Source organism: Hesperophylax consimilis, chromosome 7 (assembly GCF_061612785.1).
Source record: "Hesperophylax consimilis isolate HC1 chromosome 7, BYU_Hcon_1.0, whole genome shotgun sequence".
Lineage (NCBI taxonomy): Eukaryota > Metazoa > Arthropoda > Insecta > Trichoptera > Limnephilidae > Hesperophylax > Hesperophylax consimilis.
This window is the reverse complement of record NC_142842.1, coordinates 1,503,568-1,517,579: the sequence shown is the minus strand read 5'-3', so window position 1 is coordinate 1,517,579 and position 14,012 is coordinate 1,503,568. Positions and strand designations below refer to the sequence as shown.

Sequence of the window (14,012 nt, the reverse complement as noted above, 5' to 3'; positions counted from 1 at the left end):
CGGGTGTTCGGTATAGAATTCGGCCGCGTTCTTTACAAAACTCATACTTACGAATATTAATAAAGAAACATAATATATAAACTGCTTACTGTGGTTTAAAGCCAACGAATCCACTTAATCACTCGAGCAATTGGTTGTATACATTTACCATATTATTTCTTTAATATCATTCCTCAATATATTAATTTGGAAACATGAAATGCTTTAACGTTTAAAGCCATTGAAAGACTGAAATTTCACCATTTGTTACATATTTTTAGGTTCTATAAATTTGGCACATTATGTCAAGGGATCGCTCAATACTTTTTTGCAAACTTGCAATAATATGAAAAAAATTGCTTGATTTGATATACATTTCACTGGTTATTTCATATTTTTAGGTTTTATAAAATTAAATTTATAAAGTATGTTAGTTACGGAAATTTCCCTATTTTGTACGTATCTGGGGTAATATTTAATATTATTATTTCTGTATGTTATACATGGTCTACGGATATGTCTACAGTGTAATTTTTAACATGTAAATAGAAGTTTAATTTTTAGAAAACAATATAAATGGTGTCTATCTAGAATATTCCACAAGATAAACGTTAATGACATCTTTTGTTATTCGATAGAAGCTCAATCAAGTTCTACTAAACACATTAGTTGAAACATTTACACTCGAGTGGTTATGTACAGTACCGGCCCTGAGCCAAACAGTGCCTGGTGTTAGTAAAGGGCGCTATGTAAGATAAAATTAGCGCCTTGGCAAGACGGCGCCCGGAGCAGACTGCTCCAATTGCGCCTGCAGAGGGGCGGCCCTGGTTAAATATATAGTAAAATCTAGTGTTTACTGACTAAATATAGTCAACGGCAATCCATCACCGCGTAAGTCATCTTGGAATGCCATTCAACGGCGGTAACAAACCTACATCGGTTGGATTAAAATAGGATATTTTCAATGTAAGGGAATAGTCTTACAGCGAAAATAGTATCACCGCGTTATTAATTAAAATCAGTATCAATTGCCTACCATTCAGTTAAAATCATCGCCGGTTGTTTATCTCTCCTGAAAAGTGGCCAAATATGATTTACACCGTGATGGATTGCCGTCGACAATATACTAGTTATACAAAAAACATAAAAAAATAACATTAAAAATTTGTGAAAACAGTGGTTGTGAAAAGTGTTTGCAAAATATTTAAATTTTCATTTTCTAGATTTATCAATATGGACTATTCTAATAGTTGGATGTGGAATACGGAGCATAATATGGAAAGAGATTCCAACTGGACAAGCCCTTTCTTCAAGAGTGTCTTTTGTTCCATAAATGATTCATTAGCGAGGCCGCAAACCAAATTTGCTGGAACTTCCATATTCGGTTCTCTTTCTCCAGTTGAGCAATGCGGAATAGTCATTCCCATTTTCTTGGTTGCCATTATTAAAAACCTTTTTTCAAACAAGGTAAGTAAATGAAAATGTGTTGTACCGTAATATGGGGCGACTTTTGAATCAGGAGGGCGACTTAGATAATCAGCGGTTATCTGCCGGTAATTACAGCCGGAAATTACTCGCTTCTCTTTGATGATGTTTTTTGGGGAACCCTGATACAATACTTCGAAAATAAGTGTCTAATTAGTTGGACTCTAATTATGTGTATTTAAACATATTGCCAATATTGTAAAGAACATACATATATCATTGTCTGTCGATATATATAACTACTTGAATATTCAAACTCTTTTTTACTTTTTTGGATTGGTGTATCATTGTAATAAGCTTATAAGGTGATTTTGTCACTGTGTTTTTTTTTCCAAACACACACCGCAATTAAAAAAATATATATATTTCAAAAGTACATGTGAATCAAATATCAGACATAAAATTTTCCCAAACAAAAGTATATATAAAAAAATTATTTAGATTTAAAGTTGAAAATTGAAAAAAAGTGTCCCCTTTTTACAGTAACAATAAATGTATTTATGTTGGATAGTCACTTAACATTTTTCCATTTCTTTTAGGATTATCTGAACGGAAAGAATAAAGTAAGTCTGTCGTGGCCCCAGTTTATCAACCCAAAATCATTCTTCATTTTCATTTCCTTTGTAATCTTTAGCATTATTCTACCAGTGATACTTGTAACACTGACTTTGGCGTATTTCAATAGAATAATAGTGAACATTCTTTTAAAAAAGAAGTACGGCAGTAATTTCATTCGGTTGTTGGTCGGGACTGATACAATATGGGCACTCGAAGAAGATAATGCGAGGAGCATCATTAATGTTATCACAACCATCGAAGTCGACAGCAAAGTTGATGATTCTTCAAACGGCATTTTATTTAACAAATTAAAAGAAACAATAAGGCAGAAATTATTCACAGGAAAATGCCCGTACCCGAAAATGTTTTACAAGAGGTCTTTCGAAAAGGGATATTACTTTTGGGAAAAACGCGAAAACCTTTGCATCGATGACTATGTACGTCCCATGAATCTTGATGAAAAACTCGAAATGAACAATGAAAATTTACACAAATTTGTTTCTGAAAACGCAAACACCAAATTGCCGTTTGATAATACCGCATCATGGGAAGTATTGATAAGCCATCGACCGATTGTTAAGAGCCAAGACGAACAACCAAACATTGAAATTTACCCCTTGTTGTTCAGAATTCACCACAGTCTCGGAGACGGGGTAGTCCTGATGAAATTGTTGCTTAAAACAATTGCTGACGAAGATCTTGACTTTAAAGCCGAAAAAAAGAGATCAGTTACGACAGTGTCGGTAATTAAGTACATCACCGAGAAGTTCAGCTTAAAAAAAATACACGGTATATCACTGACCAGAGGTCTCCGGAAATGTTTCTACAATATAATGACCAAGATAATGTTATTGATAATGGCACCAGCTTCCCTCATGAGCCAAGTCCTACGACCTCCAGACAATAATACCCTGCATGGACCGGCTTTAAGCGGGAACAAGGTCTGCGCCTGGGTATCGGATGGATTGACGGAAGAAAGTTTACTGGTTAAAATTAAGCGAGTGAAGTCCAGGATACCTGGAGTCACTTTTTCTGATATCTTTTTGATGGCATTGTCTGCTAGCTATCATAACTATTTCACACAGGTAACATTCAGTTCAAAGTATGATGTATTTGTTGAAATCTAATCAAATGCTATGTACGTCTATTGATCGTGAATTCGTATCAGCTTGAATACTCATTTACGAATGATTTGTTTATTCTTCTAGTGCTGTTTATTGGACAAGCCACTAATTCCCGAATACATGACTGCAGTAGTGCCGGTGCAAGTGAATAAGTCTGATCTGACTCTGAAAGCAGAGATTGCCGACAAGAAACTTAAGTTGCAGAACAGGTTTTCAGTGGCCATGCTGACAGTTCCGATAACCATAGCAGATTGCGGAGACGGAATCAGCTTTTCTCTGCTCAAGAGATTGGTGGAAGTGCGAAAACAGACAAGCAAAATGAGATGCAGCGCAGATTTCTATGTAAGTGCAAACTAATGTAAACCTTAAATTTGTTATTTTTGTAAAACCTCAAAGGGACTTCAGCCAGTAACACGTACTGTTACGGTGGAAATAAATTGCGACCCGGTTGGGGAGCGTTGTTTCCAATGTGGTCTTAAAGAGGTCCGGATTAAATGAGGGTGGAAACACAAGTGCTGGTAGCTATTTCTGCATGTGTGCTGCTTTAAATAAGAATCAATTTATTATCAATGTAAGCACAGCAACTTTTTAAAATTATGTGTACCGCATAAGATTCTCAATTATCCTAAGACAGTGGGACCATGGCATCTCCAATTTGGGGAATGGTAAGGCGGAAGGTGGAATGGTGCTATTCAGATTTGGTCACTAAACATGACTAAAGCCATCATATGCAATATTTTAAATTTATATGGTGGTCTTTCTCCACGACATTACTAAGGGAATCTACCACCCTGAAATGACATCTAAAAAAGTAAAGTATTATGACATCAAAGCTTCTGATTTTGAAATAATCACTAACCCAAGAAGCGGCATCCAACAATACTTAATAGGAATTCGAAATGATTGCCAAGTTACCATTCTTTTGTGTTTTGTTCCAGGTTAATTATTGGATAATGAGTGTTGCCAGTCAACTGTTGCCCGAACCGATGCTTCGTCCAATTCTGTACAGCGAACAGGCGACACTGGTCATCAGCAACCTGCCTGGCCCTACTGACATCAAGATATGTGGCGGATACGTCAGAGACATGGCCTTCTTCGTTCCACACAGGGGCACCACAGGTAAAAATACAAATAAAATAAAATATTAACGAAGTACATCATATTTGGTATTTATAATATCTTATTTTATACATTATTGACTATTCAAATAAAATTAGTCATCAAATCATAAGCACTACAAAAACAGAAAACAGGTCATTGTCGCTTTTCTTACAGGACATCTGCCCCAATAATAGAGAGCTACTTTCAGACGCGCTATTACGTGTTATTACATGTTTGACTATTTAATTACACATGTCTCAAATTTTCTCAGCTAGAGGAATTGACTAATAAGAAACGAATGTGATCTGAACACATCATCGTTACGGGACGTTTATTCCCACTTGAGAGCTTGTCTTGATTTTCTTTTACTAATAAGTAAAAATATCGATTAATAGCTTGCTAAGATAACGTTAAATATTGAAACAATAGAATTGAAATCAGAATTATTGTAAGCCATAAATATTGAAAAACATAATATGCTTATAAGAATTTAAACAAATGTATTGGTTCCGATAGAATAAAGGATAATTGACTCCTAGGTATGGGAGTAACTCTGCTGACCTGCGGGGGCCGTGTGAACCTGGGTCTGATGGGCGACTCCTCACTCATCAGCTGCAGCGAGGACGCGGAGGCCATCCTCAAAGGAGCTGTGGAGGAGATTAAGGCTCTGGACCTCTACACATCTCGGAGAATGCAATCTCACGAACATGGTGACAATACCTCTTATTAATCTTTACAATGCTGGCCTTTTCATCGCAATCTATCCCATCTAAAAAATAGCCACCTCTGTGATAGATTGTCCTGAATTACTTGAACAAATTAAATTAAGAGTGCCCATCAGATAAACCAGGCAAAACCATTTAAACCAGCAACGTAAGCAGATATACACGATAAAATAACGATAGCAGTCAAGTACAATAAGCGTGTTTACACGTCAACGCGTGTGTTTCCACAAAAATCGTCATAACTCCGTTATTCTTCTAGTGACATCCCTAAAACAAAAAGTAGAATATTCGTATTGAATGAAGCTTCACATCTCTATTCAAAGTTATCCATAGAAACCCGTAAAAAGACCTACTCAGTGGAAGCAAATTTTACCCACCAAATCGTAAAACGACGCCAAGAAAGCCGTTTGACGTGCCGACCCGCCTCCCACATATCCCAGTTTTTTAAAAATATATTTTGTATGAAATGGTCAAAAAGTGAAGTGACAGAATTGTTTATTGTACATTTGTACGATGAAATAAGTGTTTTTTTTTACATTATCCGTGATTTTAGTATCGTTTTTACATAAAACATTACAGGTGAGTCATTTTTACAATTTTTTCATGTTTCCATTCTAAATTTAAATATTTACAAATGTTAATATTTATTTATGATACAACAATTTGAAAGCCTATTTTGTAACCTTTCTAAAAGAGTTTTTACTATTCGGCTCCGTTCAGTAATGTTTCATTTATAGAGCTTTGATTGTGAGGCGGTAATAACACAACGTTTTCGTGAAATTGACATTTCGGTAAAGACATCTTAGCTTCAAGTTCGCGAAAAGTCGGAGGGGTTAAATGCAATGCAACACTAACTCAAAACAAAACACATTCAATCATCGCGCTTCATACTTTTTTAACATGTAATATAGTGAATTCGACGTATTTACCTCGGCACCTAAAAACTAAAATCAATAAATACCTTTCACACAATACGTATTAATTCCACAAGACCAGATTCATCCCCTTCCCCTCCCTCTCACTATTGTACCTCAGTACTTTTTTTATATTCACTTATAATTGAAAAATCAGTGAAAACCTACTATTGGTTCAATCATTGTACATACTTTACCATGCATTATAAAAATATAGTAACTGTCGGTTTTCCCAATAAAATAATATAAAATAAAAATCACACAGCACTTTGTTGTTGCATGTGTTTTGGCGAAATATGGAACACTTAGGGGACATTAGGGACACAAAGAGCGGCCGAAGGATTACATATATATCACACATCATCCAGCTAGTGTAAAACTGTCCTAAACGATAAATAGTAAATTATCCAGGAGAGAATCTTTTCTGATTTCGTTCACCTAAAAGAAGTGGAGAAGTTTAAACAAATTAAAAAAAAATTCTTCCAACATGTCTAAAGATATTTGTAGGTTCATTTCATCAGTATTTTAACAAAGTAGTCAGTAGGACTGTAGAACTGCTCAATGGCTTAGAGTTATCGGGCTTAATTTATTTTTTCATTGGTTGCCTTCATAAAAGATTCGATTGCAGTTTTAAGTTAGGAAATAATTGATAATAGAATTTTTACTTGCAGGTATGGAGAATTGCAGTACTTAGGGAGAGGTGTCGATGTCAGCCTGATTACAAGGAAGTTTTATATTATATGTATTTTATTAACAATGTTTTTCATATTGAATATTAAAATGCCAAATGTAAAAAAAATGTATTTCAATAAATAATATTTTTATTCCGTTTTATGAAAATTTAAGATTCTTATTGCTATTTATTAATGTAATAATTTTTTTCTGTGGGAAGTAGGCTGGTTGAGGACCGAGTTTAAAGATATTTGGAAAGATTAACCGAGGAACATTATTTTAATTAGGTATGTTTAAAGGGTGACCGGATAAATCATCACAATGATAATTCATCACATCTTTAAACAGTTATATAAAGCCATGGAAAGTGATGAAACAAAAATTTTATTAACTGGGTTAAGTAGGTTAGGTTAAAATTTTATTTTTTTTCATCGTTTCTAATGACTTTATATCATTTTTTAAAAGTGTGTTGAATTGTCACTGTGTAGAGTTATCATGGAACCGTTTAAAGATGCATACCTATGCAATGGGCTCTTTATTATGTCTCCAGTGAATATTGCAATTACCAAGTATGTGCTCATGCTCGTAACAAGCCTGCGCGATAGTGAATTACGACATTAGAAGTATATAAGACGGAGAGAAAAAACACAGCTCAATCAATACATAGATGTACATTTATGTGATACGGAAGAGAGTGTCCATTTTATAGAGGAGGTTTTTATAATTAGGTTAAAAGAAAAAAACATTATTTTATAAAGATTTTTTAATAATTAAAACACTAATAACAACTTTGATGGTGAGTGTATGAACAGAATGTGCAACCAACAACATGATAAATGGCAACTATAAAAATAACAATGTGAGATGAACAAACAATTTCAACAATAATATTTACTAATAACTGTACAACCAACAAATTGGCCCTCTTTGTCCAAAGCCATCAAATCCAAACACAAATTCATTAAAGATATTTTAGAAGTGAAAAAGTAAACAAAATGAATTATTTGGATGTGATGGCTTCGGACGAGATGCGTTTGAGCCAACCACTAACCGGATCCAACATAATTATTATGTCAAAACATGTAAAGGCGATTGTTAAAAAAAGACAAATTTCACAATAAAATACTAATTCCACAAACAACATTTCAAAGGGCTGTATACATTATAAAAATACAATATTGGAATATTCATCATTTGAACTTCATCATCATCAGAAAGGGAAGAGAGAAAGTCTGTTTAAAAGAAACTATTCAAAGCCGTTGGGAACCAACTTACTTGTTTATATTGCACTCACCGCGCACAAAGTATCTACAAATTCATTCAATCTACTGGCAAACAAACAACCTCTAAATAACTCCATTCAAAGCATAATCAACTCAAACACACACTGATATTCCAACCCCAATCAATTACTTCCATTTATTCTCTTCCTAATTCTCACTTCTCTCTTACAACCTGTAATAATTGTGCCCATTCCCTTTAATCAACACCACTCCGTCCTGATAGTGCGATTCCTATTGCTACATATTACAATGGAAACTGAGAGAACCACTGTTGATTCAAATGTACAATCTTTTACAATGGAAACTGGGAGAACCATTGTTGATTAAAATGTACAATATTTTAATCAAAAATCTGCCAATGTTTCTATTATTCAGATAAACATTTGAGCTGTTTCTTGACTGGTTGAGAGTTAAAAACTACTTAATATATATATCAACAAGTGCATTCACACTACTAAATTATCTGCTGAAACAAGGAGATGTAATAATAGGAACATGTATCATATTTTCTTCCATGTAGTTCAATAATCCAAAAATTAAGAATTGGAGGAATTTCATTTCACAAAGATATAACGCAGAAATGTATAATTTTTGTGTAACTCAACTAAATCTAAGCTATTTCACACCACTGAAAAAAATATGAATTCATAATTCTACTTTTGACGACCGTCGCTTGAAGTTTTAAATTACAATACTTCTCTTCTCTTCATATTAGATTATAGGTACAATGTAATGTCTTTTTTTAAAGAAGAAATAAATAGCACTTAGATTTTAAGGCAAGCATACTTATATCTCTCAGTTACATATCTTTTTAACCTGGCGTGATTGAGGTTGGGTATGTCATACCCGAGAAGTTTTTAAATGCAGATTATTTAATGTTATTGTTGCCATGCAAATCCCGTCGTCACAGAAGCTGGAGGTAAGGGAGTGGGGGGGCAACGTGCGGTGTTGAGTTTAGGGTCGCACCAGCGTCAGCGGGAGATATACGTGCGTAAAGGTGACTGGCGTACGTCACTCCCGACCTCGTAGTCGGTGTTACATTTTTATAGTACTGCTATTTTTATTTGTATTGTTCTTTGATTTATTTTTAGATTTAGTTATTTTTTTTAATTTTTATAATTAGAAGATACTACATATACTAATGTTGATAAACCAAAGAAGATTTGTTAGAATTTTATACAAAAAATGTTAAACAACCTTGTACTTTTTCAAACAAAATATAGCCACTTTAATGCTGGATAAACATTTTTTTCACAACTCGATTCAAAAACATTGATTTATCTCTACTTTCTATAAATACAATACGCATGTATTATATATGTAAACCTTCTGGAAGAAATTATTTAAATGATAGTGAAAACCCTACCAAAATACATTGCCTAGTTTAGAAGAACTAAGCGCACAAACAGACAGACGGGGATAGCGACTTTATTTTAATACTATTTAGAGATTATAGTACTAAAAAGTCGGCATCAAAGTTTCCAGTATCTCCTACCCGCCTCATAGCTGGTGTAACAATTTGTCACCTCATTCGCGCCAGGTTAAGTTGCTGACACTTCATTTAGCTTGCTTCATTTTATTGCGGAACAGAATTATCTCTCATAACTTTATTTTGAATCAGTTTTGAAGATGGGCTGCCTTATTTAATGCATAAAAGGAATTATTAAATCTAAAATATTAAATGATAGTTAGTATTCTAATTGACTATTGTACTAACACAGCATCCAATTCTTTGCATTTGAATTAATAATAATGGAATATAATCCTACATCGTACCGACAAAATATTTTCAAAACACCGGGGAACTATCTACGCTAACTTGTATGATAAATGGATTTCTGCAGAGGGTTCAATTTCAATAAGTAGAACCAACAACACACCAGGTGAGAATTCCACATTATGATCTGAACCATCGAGAAACCAAACCAAATATATGGCAACAGAAGCCAAGTATTCTTGGCTAATTTTTGTTGTTAATGAAATAAAAACGTAACACATAAAGACTAGACTACGCAGACATGTATACAGATTGATCATTTCAAAGGCAGGACCATTCTTATTGCACATAGAGAGGCACAACAATGGACACAAATATATAAATAACTTTCAATTCATAAAATATTGCAACATTTACTTCAAATGAAATTAAGTATACCCACAATTGATTGTGAAAATATACATATTTAATTAGCCTGAATCTATCCATAACCCATTGAACGGGTTTTAAAATATTACATCAGAAATAATTTGGCATTAATTTTTGTTATACAGGGTGTTAAGAGACGTACTACAGTTTTACTCTAAATAATGACAGGAATCACTGGTTAAAATAAGTCAAGTACGTTCCTTAACCCTTAAATGCATACTGTTGCAAAACGGCAACATACCGTTCAAACCACCTTTAACTCTTTGGTGTATACTTAATGCATGCCGTTTTAGAATTATCAAGTTCACGGTAATATATTTTATCGAGTGGCATCACCTTTTTTTTCTTTCGCGAATGTCAAATGTCACTTTTTCTTTAACAAAGTGAAGATTCTCGAAAATTGGTTGGAGGTTAGAATTACAGTTTTGTTTTGCTGTTATTATTTTGATTTTCTTAGGTAAGTAGATACAATAATACAATACTTATATGTAATAACTCGTATTTTTCCGGTTCACTTATTAGTTTTGAGAATTTTTTTTAGGTTTTTTAATATTTTTTTCATACGAAAATTGTTCATATTATTTTTTATTAAATACATGGTGTTGTAAATCTGCAAAAATTGTTTTTAAGCAAATATCATTAAAAAATTACAAAAAAAAATTCTTTATATTTCCTTGCATATGCATGTAAATATCTACAAAATATATTTTTTCCAGAAAAATTAATAAATCATGCATTTAAGGGTTAAAACCCAGTATAGAGGGGAATAATAATAGCCTTGCTAATTATACATAAACAACATAAATATATGTGTGTGAAAGGGTTCAGTTTTTCCTGGGGGGAAGATTTAACCCGGACATAAAGTCGGAAAATTATACATATTTAAACCACAACACAAAAACATTGTGCATAAATTTGAACACTACTAAAACTACGGGTAAAATAATAATTTCACTACGTTCTGTATTGATACTACATAAAATATATTTTAACTAAATTTAGATTTTCACAAAAGTGAAAATCATATAAATTTTCTACAGAATAACATAAACTATCTACAATAAATTCTATTTAGCGGCACAACAAATTCAATATTGGAGATATCATAGAATATTACTTAAAATAACAAATAGGGGGATAAACCACTAATATTTTAAATGTTTGCTTCTGAATGATCTTAACATAATTTTCGATGGCACATAACTAAAAATTGCACTGGTCGTTTTTAAAAAGCTGATATGTAATTGCATGAAAAAAAACTAAATATTTTAAAAAACTAATCAGTCTATTGTTATTATAAATATGTACAAACATTAAAATTGGTTGAAGATTAAATAGACAATGAAAAATTAACAGAAAATCGGTAAACAGAAACTTAACATTTCAGCTTAAAAAAGGATAAGTAATGTGAGAAATTCATATACATATTATTATAAATTGGACGTACCTAATACAAAGAGATATATTGTAGTAATACAAATTACAGTACTCTCACTCTAATCCACTTCTCCAAAAGGATTTTTGATCGAGGTGAAACAAGTTATCGATCTTTCGTAAAATTTACATTTTTGGATTTAAGGTGTCATGTTTATGAAAAGACTCCATTTTGTAAACTTATACAAAATAAAAGACGCGGCAGAACAAAACAAACAGAATCACATGCGACAGTTGCTAGGATACATAGAGGGCTAACCAAAATGTCCTAAAACAACAATAATAAACCCTGGTGACCGGTAAAACGGAATGTGACACATGAATACCGGCGATTTATAGAGCTTTCTTTCGTGCTTTCAACTAATCGAAATAACTGTGATTATACATGCTAGTTGTCAGATAATCGAGCGGCGGATTACTGAGAGCGTACTGTACTTTCATTATTAGGCCAACATTTTTATAAACAGAACAATTTTTGGTTGAAATTAGCTTCAAGTGGACCAAATTCAAAGCATGACGCTTATTCGCAGATTGTACCGATAAGATAACAAATGCGGGACAAAACCTCCCTTAATCAATTTAAAAAAGGAACATTCTTTGACTTCTTACATCACTGTGAATTATGGTCTGCGAAAGCAATCTAAGTAAAATGACCAGCTTTAACACGCAGGGGCCGGCAAGAAACTACACTAAATAAAAATATTTTTTAGTTAAAGCCAACAACAATACCTTACATGATAAAGTGACATTTTTTTTATTTCGTCTTTAACTAGTCCAGTAGAGGTAATATCCGAAGGCAAATTGAATGTAAAAAGACGACACTGCAATTGCAGTGTTTGTACCGTGCATCGGCACGATTCTTCAACATTCCTCAGCACGGGCAAGCCACCCGGTGAGGCCAACATTACTGGAAAACTTTGAAATGTAAAAAATATTGTAACAAATAAAAAAAATAAATAAAAAATGCAGGGCTCCGCCCCCCCAGGGGTTAAAATCCTGCAATAAGAAATGTAGGGGCACAAAATTATTTTTCTTTTCTACAAAATTGAAATGATTTTTATGATTAATAAAATAACTTCATACTTTAATTTATATAATGTTATTATTGAATTATATATAAATATTGGAGACAATTGAAATAAAATATATATTTCCTATATAGCTCAAGTTTTGGATTCCATTAGTAACCATTTTGTAGGAAGGGCAAAGTTAAGACAATAGTCTAATATTAGATACAACAATATGCACTCCTTCATAATGTTTACACACAATTCTGAGACGAGTAAAAACTTAGATCCTTCTTAGAGATTTAAAAGTAATACATCAGCGGATGATCAGATAATTAAAATTAGTTTTCATTCAAAATCCAAACACCTATAAAATGAAAGCGATCAATTCACATCTTGCAAGTGCATAAACTATTGTTTAATGATATACTGCTGAAAACAGATGCGGCATATTTTCAGCGATTTGCGGCGGCATCATTCAACTTTTCAGATAGATAACTCATTTTGTTTGTGCTTTCAAACATTGGCAGATTTTAATAACTCATTCTGGTCAAACCATGTTGCAAGTTGCAACTCGAGGGAATATTATCTCTACAGGTACAGGCACCTAGAATTAACCCATTGGCTGTTTTTGAGTCAGGGAAAAACACCCAATATTGTGATTATTTTGGGAATAATAAACAACACTTTCAAATAACTATGAAATTTGATAATGAATTCTACTAGAACACACATTATTTACATAAACAAAAGATTTTGTAAAAACCAACAGTATGATGTCAAAAGACTATATCTGCCGTTGTCACTATTATACTGGAGAGAAAAGCTCTGAAAATTGGGCAAGGAATTATTATGTATAGATAATTATTAGTATGTATTTTATATAAAAATAAGCATTATCGGCATTTCAATATAACCATTATTCTATTTATAATAATTCTAAGCAATGCTTTTATACTCCTGTAAAACAGTTTCAATGGCAGATATAGCTTTTTGCCATTACAGTACTGAAATTAGTTAATTACGTTGTTATGAACCCACAGAATCAATGCAGTGGACAGTTTCTATGAATACTCCGATTATAGCCAATGGGTTATTTTATCTTAGTAAATATAACCTTAAAACATGCTTCACAGGGGAGCCTATCAAATGAAAGGGATTTCTGAGATCGACAACAGACACGTGTCTGCAGTTGAATTAAGGATCACAATATAAAGACAGAATAGCTTGCCGATAACATTATCATTAATTTGATCATCAATGATGACCAATGGCTGTAGCAACAGAGACCATGCGAAATGATAATTATCATTAATTTTGATCATCAAACAGAGACCACACGACATGTTGATGATATTATCAATGATGACCAATGGTTGTGACGACAGAGTCCACATGACAATTTGATGATAATTATCATTAATTTGATCATCGATCAACCAGAGGCAATGAAATGTCGCAAGTAATGTCGATATAATTATCTTTAATTTGTCCATCAATGCTTATGGTATTTTCAGTGACTTTTTCATCAATAATGATGAATGGCATTGGCAACAGAGACCAAACATGATTTCATTCAATTTG

General features: G+C 33.0%; 1 protein-coding gene across 1 annotated transcript; it reads left to right on the top strand.

Annotated features, from left to right (window-relative positions):
* The first annotated feature begins 2,384 nt into the window (after nucleotides 1-2,384).
* Nucleotides 2,385-4,977, top strand: LOC149422120 (uncharacterized). Its single transcript, XM_089633534.1, has 4 exons — nucleotides 2,385-3,107; nucleotides 3,231-3,488; nucleotides 4,085-4,265; nucleotides 4,787-4,977. Exons 1-4 carry the CDS (start codon nucleotides 2,385-2,387, stop codon nucleotides 4,975-4,977), a joined length of 1,353 nt encoding a protein of 450 aa, XP_089489660.1.
* Nucleotides 4,978-14,012: the final 9,035 nt, after the last annotated feature.

Coding starts and splice junctions, on each gene's coding strand:
- LOC149422120 (XM_089633534.1), top strand. CDS start 2,385: ATGTTTTACAAGAGGTCTTTCGAAAAGGGATATTACTTTTGGGAAAAA. Junction 3,489..4,084: donor GATGCAGCGCAGATTTCTAT/GTAAGTGCAAAC, acceptor GTTTTGTTCCAG/GTTAATTATTGGATAATGAG. Junction 4,266..4,786: donor TCCACACAGGGGCACCACAG/GTAAAAATACAA, acceptor ATTGACTCCTAG/GTATGGGAGTAACTCTGCTG.